Source organism: Emydura macquarii, unplaced genomic scaffold (genome assembly GCF_026122565.2).
Source record: "Emydura macquarii macquarii isolate MOO-44397 ecotype Brisbane River unplaced genomic scaffold, CSIRO-AGI_Emac_v2 contig_2457, whole genome shotgun sequence".
NCBI lineage: Eukaryota > Metazoa > Chordata > Testudines > Chelidae > Emydura > Emydura macquarii.
Window position 1 is genome coordinate 786,023 of NW_027132594.1, and position 26,276 is coordinate 812,298.

The following is a 26,276-nucleotide window of genomic DNA, read 5'->3' on the forward strand; positions in this document are numbered from 1 at the left end:
TGAATCCATGTTGACTGTTCCTGATCACCTTCCTCTCTTCCAAGTGCCTCAAAATGGATTCCTTGAGGACCTGCTCCATGATTTTTCTGGGGACAAAGGTGAGTCTGACCAGTCTGCAGTTCCCCAGATCCTCCTCCTTCCCTTTTTTGAAGATGGGCACTATATTTGCCCTTTTCCTGTCATCTGAGACCTTCCCCACTAGCCAAGAGTTTTCAAAGATAATGGCCAATGGCTCTGCAACCACATCAGCCAATTCCCTCACCATCCTTGGATGAACTGCATCAAGCCCCATGGACTTGTGTACGTCCAACCTTTCTAAATAGTCCTGAACCTGTTCTTTCAGCACTGAGAGCTGCTTACCTCCTCCCCATTCTGTACTGCCCAGTGAAGTAGCCTGGCAGCTGACCTTGTGTGTGAAGACAGAGGCAAAAAAAGCATTGAGTTCTTCAGCTTCTTCCACATCATCTGTCAGTAGGTTGCCTCCTCCATTCTTTAAGGAGCCCCCACTTTTCCATGACCACCTTCTTCTTGCAAACGTATCTGTAGAAACCCTTCCTGTTACCCTTCACATCACTTGCTAGCTGCAACTCCAATTGTGCTTTGGCCTTCCTGACTTCACTCCTGCATGTTCGAGCAGTATCTTTATACTCCTCCCTAGTCATCTGACCAAGCTTACATATCTTGTAAGCTTCCATTTTGTGATTAAGCTCACAGAAGACTTCTTTAAGCCAATCTGGTTGCCTGCCATATTTGCTATTCTTTCTGCACATCTGGATGGTTTGTTCCTATGCCCTCAATAAGGTTTCTTTAAAATACAGCCAGCTCTCTTGGACTCCTTTCCCCCTCATATTAGCCTTTGAGTGGATCCTGCCCATCAGCTCCCTGAGGGAGTCAAAGTGATGGGAGATGTACCAGCACCAGTTCCACAGTTTTAGTGATTCTGCACACAGACTGGGATCTTGCTACTCCATGTAGGTTTATGTAGTATAGGGGTTCTCAAATTGAAGGTCGTTACCCCTCAGGGAGTCATGAGGTATACCGTGAATGCCGGTAAGGATGGCATGGCCTGGAGGGGGGGTCATCACTTTTGGGGGGGGGGGGGGTGTCATCACAGCCCAAAGTATTTTCAAAGGGGGTCCCTGTAAAAAAAGTTTGAGAACCCCATATGTAGTACATAGCTACCCTGTTGCCCAAATGTAACCTTGACAGAGTGGTCCTCTATGTTGGGAAGTGCTGATCTGCATATCAGACTGCTCTTCATTCCAGGAAGTTGAAGTGGAGTGCTCTCTCTCGTGAGCACCATCTTCCCTGTGCTGTGGCACCCTGTAGATGTGTTCCCCAGCTCAAGAGAGACATCCATTGTGAAGATTTCCAAAGGTGGCAGACGAGAGAATTGAGCTCCCATGCAGACCTTTACTGGCTCTTTCCAATACCTGAGACCTTTACTCTTTCCATTTGCATAGGTACAGTGATTTGTTTGGAAAAAGAGTCTGTTCGAGGCATACATAGTCCTTAGCCATGCCTGAACACATCTGAGATGCAGCCTCACATGCGAGAAGGGTCCTTTGAAGAGCGATGGAGAACAGAAGTGGGTATGTGGGGGGGAAATGGAAATGAATGGAGTATCCCATAGCAACCACCTCTACTTGTCTGAGGTGATGAGCTCCCAGACAGGTAGTAAGTGGGATAGATGGTCTCCAAAAGGAGGGTGGATGGCAGAATTGTGCAGCAGAAGATTTGGGAAAAGAGGTTGTTTGAGGACCTTGACCAAGTTATCAAAATGGTTGCTTAGAGAAAGGTGCAGGCTGGGCAGTTGTGGATGATCATGGTCCCCTTTTCTAGGGTCTGGATCTCCTTCTAGAGGGCTCTGTAGATCCGTTGTGGGTGGATCTGAAATCATCAGGAGCATTGTACTGTTTGAGACTTACAGAAACTTCTGTTTGTTTCAGGCATATATATTCCAAGTTACTAAAATGTTGCCCATGTGTCTTTAAGAGAGTGGAGGGAGGGATCTGTGTTAAAACTAAAGAGTTTGGGTCATTCAAAGGGAATGTCTTCCACAGTGTTCTACATCCCCCTCAGGAGTCCAGAAGATTGGAACCAGGATGCATGTCATGTAACTACTATGGTAGCTAAGGACCATGAAGCCAAATCAATGTCAGCAAGAGCAGACTTCAGTAAAGCTGTAGTGATCAGCTAACCCTCCAAAATTCAGGCTTGAAATTGTTTCCCATGGTCTCATGGCAGATGTTCAATAAAATGAATGAACTCTGAGTAGTTGTTAAAATCATATTTTGCCATCAAGGCCTGGTAATTTGTGATGCAAAATTAAAAAGCAGCCAACAAATAGCTTTTCCTACCCAGGAAATCAAGGTGTTTAGATGCCATCTCGGAAAGAGAAGGTCTGGAGTGTTCTTGACAGTTCCCTTTGTTGACCATGTCCCTTTGTTGACCGCACGAGAGAGTTGGGGGTGGGATGGGAGAAAAAGTACTCCATTCCCTTGTCCAGAATGTAATATTTTTTATCTGATGTTTGCAAGCGGATGGAATAGAGGCATGTGTTTTTACCAGTGTTTATACAGGTGATAACAGTGCCTCATTGATGGATAGAGCAATCTTATGCTGGGAGGAGATATGTAAAATGTCCACCAGGGAATGCTGAGACTCCTGGACCTTCCTCCAAAGCAATCTGGAGGGATTTCATTAAACTCTTCATTAAGTCCTGGAAGGCCCTGAAGTCGTCTGCATAGGAGGATGGCATTATCACCTCATCAGACAAGAATTTGTCCAAATGAAGCAACCCTTCTTTGTTTGGTTGGTCTCACTCCTCTTGGGTCACCTTTGGTTCCCAGAGAATATACAATACCGGTGAGCAATGTTGCGGAGCCAGTGGCTGTTGTGATACTGGCAGATGTTCTTGGTAGTGTTTCTTGTGGGCTGGTACCCTATAACATTGGTTGAGGTTATGCATCCAGGAGTTCCAGTAGATCCACTCTGGAAGTGGACAGGGGAAGGGTCCTCCCCAAAAGTATTTGCATTCAGTGAATCTAGGGCATCTGCTGTGCTCTGGAAAGTCTCTCATCAGGGTATGTCCCTAGAGGAATGTGCTAGTATGATGCTGTGATAGAGCTCTGTGCAGAAACCTCAGAATCTGAGGATGTGTCATCCCCTGAGTTGAAAGGGGGGGACTTCAGGCATCAGTGCCGGAGGCAGTGATTGGAAAGAGTACAGTCACCAACTCTTGAAGTGGTACCAGGGAAGGGCAGTAGGAACCTAAAGCGGTACTGGGGCCTGGAACAATCCCCCAACACAAACTGTGTTACAACTAGCAAAAATAATGAGGCAAGATAAAAACTAAATAAATAAAATAAACAAGGGATTTAAATAAGGAAGGCAGGAAGTAGCTGAAAGCAGTGGATATCGCAATTTGCTCCATCTCAAACTGCAGAACGTTCCCATAGCAGAAATCTAGGGACGTACACTTGAAGAAACAAATTTTGCAGTCACATCACATTTCAGTTCCTCAGCGCACCGCCTGCTCATTTGCAAAATGGAGACAATATTTCCCTACCTCAAAGTCTCATTGTGAGGCCTATTTAATGTTAGAAGAATTCTCTCCGAGTCTCCACGTCACAGTGAAAATGCAAAGTCTTATACAGACACTTCCCATAACTAGTAGAGAAGCTGCATCACAAATAAAAGCACATAGGTCTTTAATTCTCTAGATTTGCCCTGGAAAATATTAAAAGGAAGGTGTAGGGTCAACAAGAGTTCCCCATTACCGGTACAGAAATTTAGGTGCTCTCCCAAATCTATGTACCCCCGATTCTGATTGTAGGAAACCTACCCTGAAGGTGGCTGGCAATTAAGAATTTACAGAATCCAGTGATTTTGAATACGAAGGGGCTCATTTATGATCTTTTTTCAATATAACTTTCCCACAGACAAGCTGTAGCAAGTCCCAGTGAGTGTAGAGGGATCAGAGCACTTCTAAAACTGAACTAAACTGAGCAGCAGAGGGTAGAAAGGAGCCAGGATGTGCAAGACTGGCTCTTTGTTCAGAGACTAGAGCAAGAGGCATTGAAAGGCAGCAAGAGAGTTAAGGGGCCCTGAGATGTCTCCATGGTGCTGAAACAAGGGAAACCCCTGACATAGAAGCAAAGAGGGGAGTACTATGACAGGCAGGCCATTGAGAGCACTGCAGAAATCTCTTTGCTGTGAGAGGGAGAGTGCAGTACAAATAAAATTAGAGGGAAACCTGCCACTGGTGAAGAATCCCCCATGCGAGGCTTGAGACAAAAGCAAAGTTTCTATTGAACATATAAAAAGCCTGAGTTTCCTAGCTAACAGCAGGGAAAACGGAGGGAAAAAAATCACTCAGGAGTTAGGAGAGATTAACCTCATTCAGAGACTGAGAAAAACAGATGCTCTAGTTCCTACACTTACTGGTTAGTGAAGAGAGGCTAAGGCCACAAAGCTAGTGGAAAAGGAACATCGAGTATGTCTGCACTGCAGCCAGGCATGTGATTTGCAGCTTATGCAGATATAACCTGCACTCACTTTAATCTTACTAGCTTGCTAAAAACAGAAGTTAAGATGAGTGAGCTTCAGGGCAATCTGCACAAACCTTCCTGACCCCATGGATACACACTTCCTTGTTCAGCCTGGGCCACCGCAGCTTTACGTCTCTGTCGTTAGTGAGCTTCCTAGATTAAAGATAGTGTGGGTACGTCTACACAAGCTGCAAATCACACCTCAGGGGCTGCGTAGATGTGCGCTTAATGTAAAGCCAGGTTCTTAGTTTTTCATATAATCTGAGAGATCCACACACAGTGGAACTGCAAGACACTCTGTTTAACTTCCACACTGAGTGAGACTGGGCTGAGGTTTGAACTTCTGTAGCTAGCCCAAGTGTACTGATTTCAAATTTTATGCTTAAACAGAGTCATCTGTGCACCCAAATCTTGAAAAAAAGCATGAGGGATCATGGGCTCCAAAAGATTTTTTTTATAAAGGCTTGCAGCTGAGCTTAACTAGGGCTACATCTACACCATAAGATAGGGGTGTGATTTTCCTGCTTGTGTACAAATAGCGGAACTGTGGAGGCACTGGTAGCAGCAGAGAAGGCACAGCTGAGCCATTCTGAGTATAAATCCATCTAAAACTGGTAGAAATTTATTCGGCACAGCTAAGCCATGCCTCTGCTGCCACTAACCAGTGTTACCTCACCCACTCTATTTATAGTTGAGCTAACTCAATGACAGCTAGTGTGAATATGTGTACACAAGCAGGAGAATCACACCCCTGTATCATAGTGTATACGCAGCGCTAGAAAATGAACCATTGTTATGGGCCTTGTGTAGGAAAGGAGCCAGAAAAGTACCCGATACGAACAGGGCTTACCAGGGGCCAGCAAAGAAGCTTCCGGCCTAGGCACCCTTGGACTCTGAAGATGCAGGGGTGGCTGCCAAGAAATGGATGGGGTGCTGAGGGAACATGGCTAAGCTTAACAAGTAGGTCAATTGCTAGGGTAGTGGGTCTCTGGAGAGATGAGAGCCTGTTTCCTGTTTGGAAATGGGGTGAAAACTAAGCTCTCTGGTATCAGACCCAAGAGATACTAAATCTGTTCTTTATATTGTGGGTGTAACTACAGGAGGATGAAGGAACACCATACAGAGGATGGAGAATAAAAAATGTCTGCAGGTGCTGAAAGAAAAGCAGGCTGAACAGTATTGCTTGTGGGACAGAGAGGCTGATAGTGGTCTACACAAAGGAGGAATGCCTGCTAAAGTGAGACTTACCAAAACCAGGACCATTTAAGAGACATCCAGATCAAAGAGCTCCTGGACCTTGCAATGGCAGAGAAATTGATGAAGAACTGAATAAGCCAGAGAGCAGGTGAGACAAGCTCTTGAAGGGTTCAGACAGCAGTCAGTAGGTAGAATGCCTGAGCCTCTTGTGCCCCACTGAAGTTGCCACTCCCTGCTTGAAGAAGACACACATTTGGGGCATCCTGTCAATCCCCAAGAGAGGTTGGAATAGTGTATGTTCTGGCCAGGGATTCCCCCACACCTAAAAGGGCGAAGTGCACACTCCCAGAACTTAGAGCTCCGCTTTTCACACTTTCCTTCCCGTCTGAAGAAGACGATGGACTATTTAAAAACTTTTTAGAGACATGAGAATTAAGTACATTATTCATTTCTATTGGTAATGCTGAATACATTAAAACATGCATGTTTAATAACATTTTTGAAGGACAAATAGCAGCAGTTGATGGAGATGATATTATACGAAACCGTGCTTCATAAACCCCATCCTAGCCTCCTTTACCAAGCCATGTGAAATATTTTCACAATCTACCAGCAATCCTCTTAATCCACTCCGCATGCTGCACTCCGGATTCTTTTATCTCCTTAGACTAGAGTCCCTCAGCAGAGCTTCCTCTGGCTAATGAAAGTATTTAGAGGATTTGTTGGTGGGCCTCCTTAACCAGCATCACTTTAGATGTTGCTCCAACAAAGAACAAGTCCCCTAACTAACTCCAGAGGTGGCTGTGTCATCCAACCATCTAACAGTCAGTAAAGTCTTCCTATCTGCAATCCTTTGTGCAAGGTCTTGTGGAGAGCCCATAGTGCACTGTTCCCCGTGCTGCTAGTGTAGATTTTTGGGCATGTACTTCAGGCATTCTAATCCCTAACGGAGGTACCACGTGGGGATTGCTAAGAATTCCCCAGAATTAACTCATTTAAATATGGTTAGGCAGTATAGTATGTGTAGATGTGCAAAATCTTTTCAGCCACAATTCACACGTGTGTTGCAACTGGGTGAAGATGAAAGTATCACATCCGAATTACACAAACACTTATTTGTTACAGAGCCTAAAGCTATTTGTGGAAGTAAAAATATTAACTTAGGTACTAAAGACAAAACTCCGTTAAAGACAAAGCATTACCTCTCTGTTGAAAGTATATGTATTAACTTTAATAAAAATTCACTGAACATCTGAGGACAAGTTGAAGAAAGGTGCACTTGTAATCGAGTAAGAAATTCTTGCATAGCTTGTGTAGCTGTTGGCCCAACCTGAAAAGAGATTTCAAAAACCATTTATACTACAAGGAAGTTTTAGTATAAAATACATTTACTGTAAAATGTTTTCTAAGAATGTAAAAGCATTATGTAAAATATACTTGCTTTCCTGAATAATTTCTGTGGAATTTCCATTGCGTGGATACATTTTAACTTTTCTTTATTCACATTCTACCACCACCGATAGATAGTAACACCACAAAAAATAAATTCTTAGCTGAAAACAAATAGATTATTCCCCTCTAAACAATTATCTTTCAGAAAGTTTCTGATCTTTAATGATTAGTGCACTTATCCAATACAAAACCCATTAATCTAAACTGATTTTCACATTACTATGCATTTAAATATATATGCATTAGAAGTAGCAACCAGCAAATAAATATGCAATATAGGCTGGTTAACAACATGAGAATCTTAATTTCATATTTCCTGACAATGCATATTTAAAAATATGTAGCCTTAAAATGGATCATTAATACTTCTCCCCCTGACCAATCTGATTATAGTTATTAGGGTTTACTGGCAACTTTTACTGTGTTTACTTTATTTTTCTGTATTTTAAAACAAAATTGCTACTAGGAAAACTGTCACATGAAATATATTATCCACAATATCATTAGTATGCTGTGTAGTGCTTGATTTTACCATAAAGGTTCAGAATAGTTGGGAAAAGAAAAAATATATTCATTAGTTGTGCTATTAAAAAAAAAACTAGCAACATGAAGAAAAAGACGGTTGCTTACTTGTAGTAACTGATGTTCTTCAAGATTTGTTGCTCATGTCCATTCCACTCTAGGTGTGTGCGCACCCACGTGCACAGTTACCGGAATTTTTTTCTCCTTAGTAGTATCCGTAGGGCCAGTTCTGGAACCCTCTGGCGCCACATGCTCAGGCTGCAGTATATGAGTTGCTGCCAGCTCCGCACCTCCAGTTCCTTCTTGCTGTCAACTTCGACGGTGGGATGGGTCATGGAATGGACATGAGCAATACATCTCGAAGAACAACAGTTACTACAGGTAAGCAACTGTCTTTTCTTCTTCAGTGCTTGCTCATGTCAATTCCATTCTAGGTGACTCACCAGCAGTATCGTTGGAGGTGGGCTTGGAGTTCACGGATGTGCCGTCTGCAGAACTGCCCTCCTGAAGCTGGCATAATCCCGAGCCTGGTTCACTATGGTGTAATGGGATGTAAAGATATGTACTGAGGACCAGGTAGCAACTTTACAAATATCTTGCATTGGTACTTGTGCTAGGAAGGCCACTGACGAGGCTTGATCTCTGGTGGAGTGGGCCATGACAGTCTCTGGTGGCAACAAATTTGCCTGCTCAGAGCATAGCTTAATACAAGAAGATATCCAGGAATTGATTCTTTGAGATGAAACAGGCAAACCCTTCATTCTCTCCGCCAATGCAAGAAAGAGCTGGGAAGTCTTACGAAAGGGTCTAGTTCTGTCAATATAAAAGGCTAATGCTCACTTAACATTGAGGATGTGCCATTTACACTCTTCACTAGATCTATGCAGCTTAGGGTAGAACACTGGCAGGAAAATGTCCTGGTTGTTGTGGAATTGGGAGACAACTTTTAGCAGAAAGGCCAGGTGTGGTTGTAGCTGGACCTTATAGAAAACGGTACACAGCGGTTCTGAGGTGAGTGCCCGAAACGCAGAGACTCTGCGTGCCAAGGTGATAGCTACTAGGAAAGCCACTTTCCATAAGAGGAACGATAAAGAGCAAGTCGCTAAAGGTTCAAAGGAGGAAATTCAATGAACAGTGTCGAGAGTGTGGGGACTTCCTCCGCACCGATGACCATGGTACCGGAGACACTGAAGATCACTGCAGCACGGGCGAACGGTGTGAGCGCTGTGGAGGGCCCATCAGGGGCTTTCCCTTGGAGACTGGTGCCTTCCACTTTTCCGGTGCCAAGGACCCGGGGGTCAGAGGCAATGGTAGTGCTATGAGGTCACTTGCTACCTGAAACGCTTCCGGCATTGAGGGGACTGTCAGCTGGATGGAACCTCTCACGCTTGCCAGAGTTGGGGACGGTTCTCTCATTGGCGAGCTCAGACCCTTAGGTCCTGGCATGGGCAGCTGGCCTAACAAAGGTACTGCAACTGAAGCCCCTTTCTTGGACTTCTTGGGAGCTGGGGAGTGGCCCCTCTCGCTGGATGCTTCTTCCTCTGCCTTGACGTGGATGATATGGAGCAGTGCCACAAGGCACTCAGTGCTGGTGGCACGCTCTGCACGGAGGTTGATGTACTCGGCATTGAATTGGCCAGGAGGGCTCCGAGGCTGGCCTTAACGCAGCCTCCATTAGCAGGGCTCTGACCTTCCTTGATCTTGGTTTAAAATCCTTGCAAACACCGCACTTGTCCTTCCTATGCACTTCCCCCAGACACGTCAAGCAGGTGTCTTGAGGGTCGCTAAGTGGGAAAAGCTTGTTGCAGGCCATGCAGGGTTTGAACCTCAGGGATCAGGGCATGCCCTGCTAGCGGGTGTGTCCTTAACTAACTACTTACTATTGACACTAAGTATAGCTATTAAAACTAGATTTACAAAACAAAGGAGTAAAAGGAAACCTATCTAACAACAACAATACTAAAGAAGATTGCAATCGCAAGTCCGATGGGAGTTCCAGCAACCTCCATGGGCAGAAAGAATGAACTGAGGAATCATGGGGCGGGCAGCACCTCATATACTGTGCCATGAACGCATGGCACCAGAGGGTGCCGGAGCTGGCCCTATGGATACTCCTAAGAGGAAAAAAATTCCAGTAACTGCACATGGACGTGCACAGACCTACAATGGAATCGACATGAGCAAGCACTCGAAAGAGAGATTACTTACCTTACAGTAACTTGAGGAAAAAGGCATAAACTCTGGCAAGTTAGAAGTATAATTAGGAAGGCCAAAAAAGAATTTAAAAAGCAACTAGTGCACACAGAAAAACGAACACCGAAAATTTTTTTTGGTACATCAGAAGTACGAAGCCTGCCAAACAATCAGTAGATCGAGGTGCTAAAGAAGCACTCAAGAAAGACAAGGCAGAGAAGTTAAATGAATTCTTTGCATCAGTTTTCACTGCAGATGATGAGAGGGAGATTCCCACACCTGACCCATTATTTTTAGGTGACAAATGTGAGGAACTCTCCCAGAGTGAGGTGGAAATAGAGAAGGCTTTTGGAACAAATTGATAAATTTAACAGCAATAAGTTACCAGGATGAGATAGTATTCTCCCAAGAGTTCTGAAGGAACTCAAATATGAAATTGTAGAAATACTATCTGCAGTATGTAACCTATTGCTTAAGTCAGCCTCTGCACCAGTTGACTGGAGGATAGCTAATGTAACACCAATTTTTAAAAAAGGCTCCAGAGGTAATCCAAAGTTAGGCCGGTAAGCCTAACTTCAGTACCAGGCAAATTGGTAGACACTATAGTAAAGAACAGAATTATCAGACATATCCATGAACACGATATGTTGTGGAAGAATCAACACAGTTTTTGTAAAGGGAAATCATGTTTCGCCCATCTACTAGAATTATTTGAGGAGAGTCAACAAACATGTGGACAAGAGTGACCCAGTAGATATAGTGTTCTTGGACATTCAGAAAAACCTTTGACAAGGTCCTTCACAAAAGGCTCTGAAGCAAAGCAGACAGTCATAGGACAAGATGGAGGTCCTCACATGGATTAGTAACTGGTTAAAACACAGAAAAAGGGTAGGAATAAAAGGTCAGTTTTCACAGATGCCCCCAAGCATCTGTACTGGGAGCTGGTGCTGTTCAACTTATTCATAAATGATCTGGAAAAAGGGATAAACAATGAGGTGGCAAGGTTCGCAGACTATACAAAGTTATTCAAGATAGTCAAGTTCAGAGCTGACTGTGAAAAGTTATAAAGGGATCTCACAAAATTGGGTCACATTTGGCAACCAAATGGCAGATGAAATTCAATGTTGATAAGGGCAAAGTAATGCACATTGGAAAACATAATCCCAAATATACATACAAAATGATGGGGTCTAAAATTAGTTGTTAAAACTCAAGGAAGATCTTGGAGTAATCATGAATAGTTCTCTAGAAACATCTGCTCAATATGCAGTGGCAGTCAAAAAAATGCTAACAATGTTGGGATATATAAGAAAACAGAACATTTCATAATGCCACTATATGAATCCATGGTACTCCCATACCTTGAATACTGCGCACGGTTCTGGTTACCCCAGCACAAAAAAAGAGATACTAGAATTTTAAAAAATACAGAGAAAGGCAACAAAAATGATTAGGGGTATGGAACAGCTTCCATATGAGGAGAGATTAAGAAGACTAGCACTGTTCATCTTAGAAAAGGGATGAGCAAATGGGGATATGGTAGAGGTCTATAATATGAACACCATGGAGAAAGTGAACAAGGAAGTTTTATGTACCCCTTCACATAAACACACAAACCAGGGACCACCCAATGAAATTAAGAGGCAGCGGGTTTAAAACAATCAACAGGAAGTACCTCTTCATACAATGCACAATCAGCCAGTGGAACTCATTGCCAGGGGGGTTACAAAGGCCAAAAATACAACAGGTTTCAAAAAAAGAATTGGATAAATTCATGGAGGATAGGTCTATCAATGGTTATTAGCCAGGATGTTCATGGATGTAACCCCATGCTCGGGTGTCCCTAAACCTCTGACTGCTAGAAGATGGGATTAGGGATGGATCACTCGATAAACTGCCCTCTTCTGTTCACTCCCTCTGAAGCATCTGGAACCAGCCACTGTCAGAAGCAAGGATACCAGGCTAGATGGACCACTGGTCTGACCCAATATGGCTGTTCTCATGTTCTTATGAGTTCTTAGATATGTTTGTCCCTAAGGGTGCTCAACCGTAGGATGTGTGCATGCACATGTGTTCTTCACTGAAGACTGCAAAATAATGTCTGTAGGCCAGCGCCTCATGCTCTAAATGAGGGAATATAGGGAAGTGCAAGCTCATCACCATTCAGTTCCTTCTTGATCATGAAGCAGAACTCCACAGGAGAGGGGAAAGAGAGGTGAAGTGGAGCACCCACAGGGACAAAACATTTTGGAAAACTTAAGTTACTGTAATGTAAGTACCCTCTCCCTCTTATTCAAGTACATGTCCCTATAGTACTCCCTCTACCACAGGAGACTCCCATACAATAACTCAGCAAGTAGCTGTCTGCTGATGAGGTAAGTCCAGGACAACTGGAAAGACTGCATCACTCAAGGCAGCATCATCTCTGGAAGCGGGTAAAGCAGCGTAATGTTTGGTCAAGGTATGGAGAAAGACCAAGTAACAATCCAGAAGATTTCTGCTACGGGAACGTCTTTCTGTGAAGCTATAGATGTGGACTCAGCTCTAGTGGAAAGTGCTGTTACTCAGCAAGAAGGCTGCACCCTCGTATTTCCACAGCAGGCCAAGATGCAACCCAAAACCCACTTCACTTGTGTGTGAAAATTGGCTGGCTCGCCATCCCATTTACAGGTGATACGAATAGCCTGGGAGAGACCTGAAATGATTTAGTCTTATCCAGATAGCAACCAGGGGCCTTTTGGATATCCAGTGAATGAAGGCTTTGATTTTTCCCCGGAGGAACGAAGTTTTGGGTAAAAAACTGGTAGGTGAATCGCCTGGCTATTGTTATGCTCCAAAGAGACCTTTGAAAGGAAGTGAGGACGGGGATGTAGTATAATCTAGTCTTTGTACAAGGTGCTGTATACTGCATCAGCCATGAGCGTTCCCAGCTCCCCCATTCTTCTTCCTAAAGTGATGGCAATTAGGAACAAAATGCTGATAGAGAAGTAGAAGAGGGAGCAGGTTGTTACTGGTTTTCGAAGGTTTTCCATAGGGCATTTAAAACAAGGTAGAGGTTCCACTGGGGGATGGGTGTCAAACAGGAGGGAACAAGTTCTAAGAAATCTGGTTGCTGTAGGGTAGGCAAAGACTGAGAAGCCTTGGATGGGTGAGTGGAAGGCTGTGATGGCAACCAGATGTACTCTAACATAGACACCCTGTGTTTCTAACTCTAATAGGTAGTAGTCCAGGGTCTTGGAAAGCAGAACTTCCAAGGATTGAGAAGATTGGAGAGAGCACCAGTATTAGAACAATTTCCATTTTTGGAGTTAAGTCTTGTGAGTACTGGACTTTCTACTCGATAAGAAAACTAACAAATCTATCTGAAAACATCAACTCCATGCCTGCAAGCCATTTAGGAGCCATGCTCTCAGATGCAGGCAGGACGGGTTAGGATGAATGATTGATCCTGAGTTCTGTGTCAATAGGTCATTCATGATAGGAAGTCTAGGGGACATTAACTCTGAGACATGGATGAGGTTTGGGGTACCACACCTGTATTGGCCAAACAGGTGCAATGAGGATAGCTATTGCTCTGTCTGAGCACAGCCTAGAAAGTGTTTTGAGGATTAATGATACAGGTGGGTAAGCATAAAAAAGGGTACGGGGCTTTGGTGTTATCAGGGCATCCCCCCTGAGAGCTGTGGCTGTAACCTCCCTTGGAGCAGAACAGGCAACATTTCATGTTGTTTGGGGTGGCCAAAAGATTTACCCCTGGCATAACCTAGAGGTATATACCGGGGTGACCAAACTTACTGACTCCCAAGACCTCTCTCCCCACAGGGCAGAAACTTCTAGCCCCACCACCCTGCCACAGGATAGGATCTCCAAGCTCCCCACCCCAGTCTTATAGGCAGAGAATGGTGGGTGCATATGGGACTCTGTGACCCACACTAACTGCAAAAGTGCCACATGTGGCTCACGAGCCACAGTTTGACCACCCCAGTATATATGTATGCCTCCCTATATGCCCTCATTTAGAGCATGTGGTGCTGCTCTGCTCAGACAAGGGCTGGTGGACACAACTTTGCAGTCTCTGATCGAGAATACACAAGTGCACATACAGCCTATGGTGAAGCACCCATAGGGACATATATACTCAAAGAACAATAATTACATGGAAAAATTATCACAATCATCTAAGTGATGATGGTGCAAGCCGGGGACATGAGGTTTTACTATATTAGGTAATATAAATACCTATGATGCGGAGTTACTTTCCGTTTTTGCAGTTAGCAGCATTACCTGTGGACTTTGTTGATTTGTTCCATGAGGATTAGTGCCTGAAAGAAATTTCACTAAAACATGAATGAGGTTGGGATCTGACACCAAGAGTTGGGCAGTACTTTCCTGAGCTCCGATGGCACTGCTTGAACCAGCTAAAAACAAAAACAGAAAAACAGAATTTGAACTGCAAATGCTAACAAAATTAAGAAAATTTATATTTGGTACACAATTCATTATACAGCATTATTCAAAACGGAGCAAACTACCTTAAATTATTTACCAGAGTACAGAGTTTTCCCACCACCAAATCTAGCAGACCCCAAACTGTTAAAAATAAAGTACACAGATTCATAGATTCCAAGACCAGAAAGGGTTGTGATCATCTAGTCTGACCTCCCGTACAACTCAGCCAGAGAATTTCCCCAAAATAATTCCCAGAGCAGATCTTTTAGAAAGACTTCCAATCTTGATTTTAATATAGTCAGTGATGGAGAATCCACCACAACCCTTGGTAAATAGTTCCAGTGGTTAATTACTCTCACCATTAAAAATTTACCCCTTATTCACAGTCTGAATTTGTCCAGCTGGATGTATTACACCTTTCTTTGCTAGACTAAAGAGCCCATTATCAAATATTTGTTACCCAGATAAGTACTTATAGACTAATCATGTCACCCCTTACCCTTCTCTTTATTAAACTAAATAAACTGAGCTCTTCAAGTCTCTCACTATAAGAAATATTTTATATTCTTTTTATCATTCTCATAGCTCTTCTCTGAACCCTCTCTAATTTATCAACCTTCTTTTTGAATTGGATACACCAGAACGGGACACAGTATTCCAGCAGCAACTGCACCAGTGCCAACTATAGAGGTAAAATAACTTCTCTACTTCTACTCAAGATCCCCCCGTTTATGCATCCAAGGATTGCATTAGCTCTTTTGACCACATTATCACATTGGGAGCTTATGTTCTGCTAATTACCCACCACAACTCCCAAATCTTTTTCAGAGTTACTGCTTCCCAGGCTAGAGTCCCCTATCCTGTAATTATGGCCTACATTCTTTGTTCCTAGATGCATATGTTTACATTTAGCTGTATTAAAATCCTATTGTTAACTTGCACCCAGTTTACCAAGTGACTGCTCTATATCAGTGATCTGTTAGAATCATAGAATATTAGAGTTGGAAGGGACCTCAGGAGGTCATCTAGTCCAACCCCCTGCTCAAAGCAGGACTAACCTCAGCTATATCATCCCAGCCAGGGCTTTGTCAAGCCTCACCTTAAAAACCTCTAAGGATGGAGATTCCACCACCTCCCTAGGTAACCCATTCCAGTGCTTCACCACCCTCCTAGTAAAAAACTTTTTCCTAATGTCCAACTTAGACCTCCCGCCCTGCAACTTGAGACCGTTGCTCCTTGTTCTGTCATCTGCCACCACCGAGAACAGCCTAGCCCCATCCTCCCTGGAACCCCCTTTCAGGTAGTTAAAGGCCGCTATCAAATCCCCCCTCACTCTTCTCTTTTGCAGACTAAACAAGCCCAGTTCCCTCAGCCTCTCCTCATAAGTCCTGTGCTCCAGCCCCCTAATCATTTTGGTTGCCCTCCGCTGCACTCTCTCCAACTTGTCCACATCCTTTTTGTAGTGGGGGCCCCAAAATTGGACACAATATTCTAAATGCGGCCTCACCAATGCCGAATAGAGGGGAATAATCACTTCCCGTGACCTGCTGGCAATGCCCCTTCTAATGCAGCCCAATATGCCATTAGCCTTCTTGACAACCAGGGCACACTGCTGACTCATATCCAGCTTTTTATCCACCGTTACCCCCAGGTCCTTTTCTGCAGAGCTGCTGCCCAGCTCGTCGGTCCCCAGTCTATAGCTGTGCATGGGATTCTTCCTTCCTAAGTGGAGGACTCTGCACTTGTCCTTGTTGAACCTCATTAGATTTCTTTTGGCCCAATCCTCCAGTTTGTTTAGGTCACTCTGTATCCTATCCCTACCCTCCAGGGTATCTACCACTCCCCCCAGCTTAGTGTCGTCCGCAAACTTGCTGAGGGTGCAATCTACCCCATCCTCCAGATCATTAATAAAGATGTTGAACAAAACCGGCCCCAGGACTGACCCCTGGGGCACTCCGCTTGTGACCGGTTGCCAGCTAGACATGGAGCCATTGATCACTACTCGTTGAGCCCTATGCTCTAGCCAGTTCTCTATCCATTTTATAGTCCATTCATCCAACCCATACTTCTTTAACTTGCTGATAAGAATACTGTGTGAGACAGTATCAAAAGCTTTGCTAAAGTCAAGGTATATCACATCCACGGCCTTCCCTACATCCACAGAGCCAGTCACCTCATCATAGAAAGCAATCTTCATGTTCTCATCATAGAAAGCAATCTTCATGTTCTCTTCATCGTTTACCACTTCCCTCAACTTTATTGTCGGTAAGCACCAACATGACTCTTTCACTGATATGAGGAAGGAATACCATGCAAACTCACTGATATTTGGGTGTAGACAGATTTTGGGAAGACCAGAGACCTTGTGTATTTAGGGATCCCAAGTGAGACTCCCCAACCCAGGTCCCAGACATCCATGACTAAAGTAAGAGATTGCTGAGGAGGGGCAAAGGGAACCCCTTTGCAGATATTGGTAGATGGATCCATCCACCAATCTAGAAAGGATGAGATGTGATTTGGTGCACTAACACCTCATGCCTCCTTGGTGACTACACCTTGGCTAATCAGCCATGTAGCAGTCTGAAATTAATCCTAGCATGTGGGACTACATAAAGGCATGCTATCATGTAACCCAGCAGTTAAACAGTTTCTCACCATGGTGAGGGGATAAGTTTTTAAATCCAAAATGATGTTTCGCATTGTATGAAACCTTGCTTGAGGTAGTATGGTCCTGGTATTGTAGAGTCCAGGACTGCACCAATAAATTCTATTTTCTGCACTGAAGACGGGACTCCCTTTTCTGTGCTGACCAGCAGGCTGAATGCATTGAATGTGGATTGAATTATGTTTATTCTGGACAACACCTGCAATCTGGAATACCCTCTTATTAGCCAGTCGTCCAGGTAAGGCAAGACACGTATCCCTGGCTTCTGGAGGAAAGCTGCTACTACTGCCATACACTCTGTGAATACCCACAGGGCAGCTGAGAGACCAAAGGGGAGCATTGTGAATGGCAACCGCTGATGCTGAATCTCAGAAATTTTCTGTGGCTCTGATGAATCATCACATGAAAGTTAGTGTCCTTTTAAGTTGAGAGCAGCATACTAGTCCCCTGGCTCCAGGGAAGGACTAAGGAAGCTAGAGTTACCATCCAGAATTTCAATTATTTTTAGGAACTTGCTTAACTCTCTTAGGTCTAAAATAGGCTTGAGCGCGCCCTCCCTCCCCCTCCCCCCCCTTTTGCTTTTGAGATCAGGAAGCATCAGGAGTAAAATCCCTTTCCCCTGAACAAAAGAGGGACCTCTTCTATAGCTCCTACCAAGAGAAGCAATTGTATCTCTTTCAGTAAAAGTGCCTCGTGAGAGAAGTCCCTGAAGAAGGACGGGGAAGGGGTATGGTGGAACATAAATAAATTGGATTGTGTATCTTACTTCCATCATAGGCCCAAGTACGAATGGGACAGGCAGTTTGCAAACACAGGTATAAAAAGATGGCACTCTTAGAACTGGTAGTCTACAGTCAACCAGCCCATCAAAATGAGCTCTTGGAGGATGCCTTCTGCCTTGATGAATTGGCAACTGCAAAAACAGAAGGTTGTGGTGGATGTTTTTTGTAACCTCTGCTTCCCTAGGCAGGTCCAGGGCTCGAAGGGCAAACTCCTGACACCCCTGGGACTGATGAGAGCAGAACATCTTCTATTTCACTGCTGGGGTGTAAATGCCCAGACTGTCTGAACCTCTGGATGGGTGCCAGAAGACCATAACCAAGTCCAGCACTTCATCATGATGGCAAAAGCCATGCTGTGAGTTGCAGACCCACCTGCAGAGTCTAGCAGTTCTAAGCAACCAACTTTCCCAACTCGATTAATGTCTGGAACTTCTTGTTTCACACCACCTGGGCGTTTGTGTCTGAAACTGTTCCCTCAGGGTGAAATCGTAGCACCCCAGCAAAGCTTGCTGGTTTGCAATACAAAGCTGTAACCCCCCCTTGTGGAATAAAGCTTCTCCCCAAATAAGTTCAGGGGTTGATGCCTGGGGAGCCTCTCTCTCTCTCTCTCTCATTGGCTGCTGATGCTATCAGCGGGCCTCTAGTGGGATGATTTGATATAAAGGTGTTTGAACCCCTGAGAGGAGACATAGTACCTTCTCTCCACCGTTTTTGCAGTAGGCGGCAGGGAATCTGGGGTCTGCCAGAGAGAATCTTAGAACACTCTAAAATAGCGCCATTAATAGGGAGTGCTATCCTAGCCAAGGCTGCAGATGCCAAGATGTCCACCAGCCTGTGGGAGTTTTCCTGGACCTCCACGAGGTGTACATCCAAGATTAAAGCCATCCTCCTCAACAGCTCCCGAAGAATCTTAAACTCATCAGGCGGTGGAGAAATAGGTTCTGCAACATTTGTCTCATCAGAAAATGAGGGAGAGGATGCCAACAGTACCGGGGGCTACTCCAGTTCTTGCTCCTCTCATGGATGTTCATGAGAGGGGTCCTTAATCTGCTTGGTGCCAGGCTCAGTACTGACAATAGGACGTATGCAGAGTCTATGCTCCGGACCATCAGTACATGAAGCCGACAGAAGTGGATGTAGGATGCTCTCAATTGAAGGGGAAACTCTTAAGGGTTCTAAAAATGAACTGGTAGGGCCCTGGGTCCTTTTTGTTAAGTCCCCTGATGATACTGAGGTTGAAACCAGGATGCGCAGGTGAAATATTCCTGCTTGTAAAATGGGTTAATCTTTAACACACCGGATCCCGCTTCAGAATCTGACAAAGAAGAATCCTCTTCTTGCGACCATAGTAGTACCAGAGAGGAAGGTTCAGACACTGAAGAAAGCAGAGCCGGAGAGATCACCTGTGGCTTTCCCCTAGATGGTACTGTCTTAAATCTGTACAGTAATGGCTAACTCCGCTGGACCTGCATGGCCCAAATGTGAAACTGCAGATGTTGGTACCTTGGGCACCGGTGAAGCAGTACCAAATGGTTTAACTCTCCCACAGCCTCAAATGCCTCAGAAGCACTCTACAGTACTGGGGCTTGAAGCGATCCTGACTATAGTACTTCAGGAGTTGGTCTCATCAGGCCTGTCCTGGGCTCTGGAGTCAATGAACTCCCCTGCTTATGGGTGCACTCTGGAGAGTGTCTCCTTTTTGAGTGCACTCAAGTCCTTAGAAGAACTTAACTTCTTCACTTCCTTCAAATATCCTGGTACTGAGTCCAATTTACAGAGCCTCTTCTTTGGTACCTGCAACACCGGAAGTGTGCTAGTGCTCAGTATGTGGGCCGAAGTATATGTTTCAGATGGAGGATGCGGGGCTGATTCCATGGCAGATATTTCAGTCTGGCTGCCCTGTCCTTCTTGGAGCAGGGCTTAAAGCCCTTACAAATACTACATTTGTCACTCACATGAGCCTTCCCTTAGCACTTAAGGTAGCTAGGATGAGGGTGACTGTTAGGCATTATCTTACTACAAGAGTGGCAAGGCTTGAAACCCAGAAAGCATGGTATATCTCTGGTACCAGAGCTGATAAGCAGACTGGGTGGCAAATCCACACAAAGAAAAAAAACTCTAATTTTTTTTTTTTTTTAAACTGACTAAACTGACAAATGGCTGCAGCAACTCTGCCCTTTGTGCCCTCACTTTGGAAGGCATAAATACTTGTAAGGGACAGATGCAGCCCAAAAAACAATGCTATTCAAATACACTGATCTTGCATGCAAGGGTCACATGTGCACATAGAGTGAGATCCACATGGACAAATCAAAGAAGAAAGTTTTCCTGTTAGTTGTTTTGAGAATTCTCTCCTGTCTGCCTAAAGGCACTGTATGCTGGTTTTCTCATCTTTACAACAAAGGATCTATCCTTGGCTGCCTCTCTTTTCCTCCTCTCATCTATGTATATTTCTTTTTCTCAAATCTAGATTTTTTTCCTCCTCTTCTGTATGGGTTTTGAAGAGCAAGTCTGCAGTGTTCTGGACCCCCCTGGGAAACCCCAGCGTGTATTTACTGGTGCACCATGATGGCAGTTGCAACTGATCTTAACACAACGTCAGCTGCATCTACTGCAGATTCTAATGCAGTTCTGACCACCAGCTTGCCCTCATCAATGAAGGCCTGAAATTAAGTCCTGTCATACTGGGGTAATTTGTCCTTAAAACCTAGGAATGTTGAATAATTTAGAACATCACACTTAGCCAACAGTACTTGATGGTTCAATATTCAAAATTGGAGATTAGTAAATGTAAACAGCTTCCTTCCCAGATGGTCCAGATGTTTGGCTTCCTTATCAGTGGGGGTGGCTGTTGTGTGTTGCTGCTTAGATCTTTCTGTGGCAGCCTAAATAACCAGGGAGTTTGGATGCAGGTGGGTAAAAACCTCGGCTGTCTTTGCCAGGATAAAATAACATTTCTCAGATCTCTTCAGGGGTAGGGGATGCATGTTGCCAGTGTAGGCTTTGATTTAATATCCGTACCCTGCTCAGACAGGGGTCCTTCCTGGCCTCCTTGCCAGGGAAGGCTCTTGATCCCTGACAGCCCACTGGAGTCATAGTGCCCAAACCAAATGTCAATCTTTCCCTTCTGGCAGGGTCTTCCCTTAGGCCTCCAGGTCTGGGAAAGGTCCTTTGCCCTCTTTGGACAGGGTTTCCCCTCTCCCAGTCTTTGTACCTGCAGGGTTCTCTTCTGCCAGTGTTGTGCTCCTTCTCCTAAACCCTCCTGGTTCTTGACAGTGTATTGCCTGCTTAGGAACTCTGGTAGCTCGATTCACTCTCACAACTCCAGGCCCACCCTTTCTCTGAAGGGGAGGCTTTTAATAAGTCCTAGGCAGGGCCTTGATTGGCTCCAGGTGTGTTAAATAACCCAGAGTAACCCCTGCTCAGCTACCAGGGGAAAAGTGACTTGCTGAGACTGGGGGTGATATATTGGCCTTCCAGCACTCTCCGGTAGCCATCTAGTCTGACTCTGTCACACCACATACTAATTGAAATGGTGTGTAATAGCCACCAGATGGACCTTTAAATATATTTAGCCCTCAGCACAAGAAGACAACTGAGTAGCTCCAACAGGATAATCCTGAAAAGACAAATTTATGAATGAAAAACGTTTTTGCCCGTCTTTAAAAGTCTTTTTGCAGCTGAAGTTTTAGGTGTTTTCCTATGCTCTACAAAAGAGCCTTCTTTGCCTTCATAGAACCTCAAGAAATTTATGGACGCAAGGTCCAAGACACAAAGTGCAAAGACATTGAATTAAGATAAGAGAATCTTCCTCCAGTCTGTGAGAACTGATTCAAAGAAACAGACAAGCTCAGAGATTGTTCAACAACAACGAAGAATGAAATAAAGTTTCCATGTTTGAGCAACCAGACTATCTGCATTCTCCAACACCTTGCATCATCTCTTCTTCTCTAAATGCACTGAACTGTGCTCAGAGCCAAGACTAATTTCCTCAGTGCAATTACAAAATGAATCAAAAGGCAATCCAAAAACGGGATAATGTTATTTCTCAGTTTAAATCTTACCAAGTTTTGAAATGACAGAGTCATAGAGCCCTATTAATTCCAGACTAAATTACTAAAACAATGGATAGAGTATTAACAAAAGTTAACTTAAAAAGGGTTGTGTTCTCTTATCCAGGTTCGAACATTTTTTTGTGTGGTATGCCCTTGATGAACTTGTGTACACAACAGACAAGATTTGGCTTCTTGCCTTCAGATAGAAAACAGGTACTAGCTTTCGAAACACAGATTATGAATGTTTACCATGAAGACACACTCAGGATCTCCATCTGAAAAGGAACACGCTTTGTCATGGGTAGAAGAAAAAAAAATAAAAAGAACTTCTTCCGTCTCTTCCCAATCCACAGAAAGATGAAAAATTGAGACACTAGGAGGATGTAGGATTGCAGGGTGATTTTTGCTATCAAGTGAGGCCTAGTATGTGGACTGCTCCTAAACAAATTGTTCCCAATGGAGCACCGCAAACAAAAAGTATCACTCCATAGTTAGAGAAGTTATGGTACTAACATCATTTTGGGTAAAAAACAAAGAGGAAAGAGTAAAAGCCAAAAAAAGAAAAAAACCTTGAAGTGGAAGCTAGAGCTGTTTCCATCTGCTGAAAGTGAAAAACAGAGTAAGAACTCTGTAACTTGATGTAGTGGATTTGGCAGGGGACTGCGTTTGGCACCCTGGATTCTAGTCTCAACTCAACCATTTACTCACTAGGTCCCCTTGGGAAAGTTACTAAGCCTCTTGGTTGCTCCATCTGTAAAATGGAAACAACATTTACCTACCTAAAAGAAGGAAGACCAGGTGAAGACAGTATCGCAAGAGACCCTGAGGAAACTGAGGAAACAATGGATGGATTGTATCAAAGAAGATGGTAAGCAGCTGGACTTCAATACCACCTCACACAGAGGAAAATGGCAGATTCTTGAACAATGACTCAAAATCAGATGAAGGGATGAGAGGAAGAAGATAGTTTACATACCTCAAAGGGACGTTGTGTGGGCTCATAGATTAATTAAAAGTTTGTAAGGGTCTTTGAAAATATCAAGTATTTTAGAAGAGATTTATTAGTTTGACATTTAGATAGGATAGCAACGGATGTCCTAGAAATACTTATAGTTTCTCAATCAGCACTAACACTCTAAATAAGGGATTGACATCAAATTTATTTGAATTTCCTGTCTCCCACTTGCTGTTAGGTCATGTTACCAGATATTCAGAATGACCCAAGGGACTAGTTGTCCCAAAAAAAAAAAAAAAAATGGTTACAGCAATATTTATTTAGTAAAGGGTTATTTTATCAAATAGATTTACTTCATGTGTGCTGGTGAAGTATAAGTTTGTGAATTAATTTACAATCCACCTTGCAACATCTAAATAAATCTGCATTTTGATTCAAAATTATATTTCTTTGTAAAAAATTTAGAAGAGCATTCAGATGTGTCTATTCACATGAAAAAAAAGATAAATCAGAAATACTAACCAAAACCTGCATTAACAGTAGGTTAAAAGCAATGGACAAAAAAAAGGGAATTCACAGTGAAAGCTAAAGATTGATAGGAACGTAAGAACAATGAAACTTCTTTAAAATATTTGTTATGTCACTATAGTGAGGTATTATGGATATATGCTATGTTAGGGGAAAAACATCTAGCTAAGTTACCTTGCACCTTTTCTTTTCTCTTTTTTCTCTATTTTTTATTGACAGCCCAAGGGAGTGAAAGTCAAGCTGAGTTTTCCCTTCCATCGCCAGTTATAAAAATGTTGCCATCATCAAGAAACTACTATTTTCAGTGGGCATAAACAGTATAAATGATTAACTTAGTGTGCCATTCTGATGATGTACAAAAACGAACAGAATCCAACTCCCTCTCTTCGTGATGTTAGCTATGCAGTATTAACAGGAATAAAAATGCAGCAAAAATTTGTGTCACTGAAGAAAGCAGGTAAGATTGAAAGCAGCAGATATGTTCAGTAAGAAGTGCTGTTTTTAAATAGTTCCAGAGGGGTAGCCTTGTTAGTCTGTTTTCAGCAAAACAATGAGATGAAGACAACCCACTAATGAAGTGGATTTCTGCCAACAAAAGCTTATGCCCAAATAAATTTGTTAGTCTTTAAGGTGCCACAGAACTCCTGTTGTTTTGCTGTTTTTAAATAGACACTTGTAAGATTAACCACACTTGAAATCATCTATTTATTCCACATGACATCATCCATAGTATGGATTTACAGTAAATCACTACATGTTTGGGGTAAGATTCAGGCACCCTACAGGTGGAATGGCACCAAAATTCACTACCTATCCCACGAAAAACCCCTTGCATTTATTAAGAACCTTTTTATTTTACTTTATTTCATTTGTAATTTAGTTTTCAAGCATCATAACAAAAGCAACATTCAGAGAAAACTTACAGTTAAGCGGCATGTTCGTCATGAGAGTTAGGCTATGAAGCACAAGGCACCATGTCCGAAGTAAGGTATTAGGATACCAGGCCAGGACTGTCAGAAAGCTAGTTACTGATGCTGTAAAGAAGAACACACTTAATTTTTTCAAAATACTGAGTCCTCAAACAAAGGTAGTAATCAGGAATTTACACTAGGACTGAAAGTTCATTACATTTCTTTTGCTGCTAATCCTGTGCATTTAAAAGCAACTGTACATGAATCAATGTAAAATCCTTCCACCTTATAAACAAAGGCAGCACACTAAAAAATATGAATTTTTGTTCTTTCAAGGAACATATTATAGCACTAAATGGCTAATAGTTTGAAGAACTGCAAGTTCATTAACGTAGCCTTTAATATTTTGAACCTTTGCTGAAGAATATTGTAAAAACTTTTTTTAAATAAAGAAAACTAACCACAATTATTTGCAGGGAAAAATTTGAGGTATGCCTTTGACTAGGTTGCCACAGAGCTACGGCCCCAAGGTCTCCCAAACGACACAATAAGATAAATGAGATAGTAACTGGTTGATTTTAGAGCTTCAGGTGCTAGCAAGGTTAAGACTTTTCTATGACCAAAGTGCCCTCCCTTATGAAAGCCAAAGTCCTTTGCCCCAGGAATCAGGTTGTGTTTCCTGTGAGAGTCAAAATCCAACCCTCAGGGTATGCTGTGGGATTGTCATTTCAGCAACAAAATTCCTAAAAACATGTTCACTTGAGATTTCAGGCGATATGGCATCATTCACTAGTGGAATCTGGCAGGAAGCAGTACAGGCTGGTTGAAGGATGCTTTGCTTATTACTTGAAACCGCTGGAAAAAAAAGTTTCCATTCCCACTTTCTTTGGACTAACCAGTTCAAAGAGCTTATTTTCTCTCACATCCTTTGATGGGAGTGAGTGGGGCAGGGGAAGTGCCACAGAAGCTAGAGAAGGATGTTAGATATACCTTGAGAAGGATGTCAGATATATCTCCTGCCTCTGGCAGGCAGAGCATTCCAAAGAAAGCCCTAACAGAACAAAAAAGTGAAAGAACAGCAATCTACCTACCAATGAAATTTAATAATACTAATTCTGAGCAGTATCCTGTGACGGTTTCGTCCACCCTTCCAGAAAGACCACACTGGTAGAACACTCTCTGATAATCTTTGAATAGTGTTAAAAAATTTAATGTTAAGGAAAACGAAGTCAGAATTCTCTAGTAAAGAATGCAGAGAGTTTTACCACTGACTTCAATAGGAGCGTTAAGACAACACTAACCACTTGTGAAAATCCCACCCTAGCTGTTTGCATACCTATTATCCCATTCTAGAATATTTTTACCTTGGTTCAAAGAAATTACTGGTATCCGATTAGCATTATAAAGGAAAACGTCAGCGCCATTATCTTTACTCCCAGAGGAGCTGGAATTCAGGCTTAATGTGAGCCATAACTGTAGAAGGGATTCAAGCTGAAAATAATAAATAAAAAAGATAAACAGCTGATAACATTTAGAATGCCTCATGCACAAAGCCAGTGACATTCTTTACTCACGAGCAAAGATGTGACTATACTATTCAAAATCTGTTAGTCAGTGCAACAGATTTTGGATTAAATATTTAAAAGGATGTGGGGAAGCACACAAAAATGTGCTCAGTAACAAGCATGCATACAAATTGATAGGTAGGTACCCAACTATCTATGTGCATGCTGTTCATTTTGTATATTTGTGCACACGTGAGAAGGCAAAACATGTAAATAGGCCTCTACTTTCCCACAGTGTGGCCCTTACATAATCAGGACCATTAAACATTATGTAATTTTAACTTTTAATAACATTCATCACTAGTTGAGGTACCCAATGTACTTAAGTGAAAGAACAAAAACTGTTTTTTAATTACGGAAGTGTGGGGGAAAAAAGTTATGTTCTGTAAACAAGCGGCCAGGATACCTAATAATTTATGTTCTCTCTACTTGCACAAGGGCTTTAAAAA

At 43.1% G+C, this 26,276-nt stretch overlaps 1 protein-coding gene across 1 annotated transcript in view; it reads right to left on the reverse strand.

Moving 5' to 3' along the window:
- Positions 1–26,276, reverse strand: part of BIRC6 (baculoviral IAP repeat containing 6) — a 354,060-nt gene that overhangs the window by 189,068 nt on the left and 138,716 nt on the right. Inside the window, exons 42-45 of the mRNA XM_067562654.1 lie at positions 25,627–25,753; positions 24,275–24,385; positions 14,202–14,335; positions 6,953–7,080 (exon numbers count right to left, since the gene is read on the reverse strand). Of these exons, the coding sequence (XP_067418755.1) occupies positions 6,953–7,080; positions 14,202–14,335; positions 24,275–24,385; positions 25,627–25,753 (500 nt within the window). The remainder of the gene's footprint in view (positions 1–6,952; positions 7,081–14,201; positions 14,336–24,274; positions 24,386–25,626; positions 25,754–26,276) is intronic.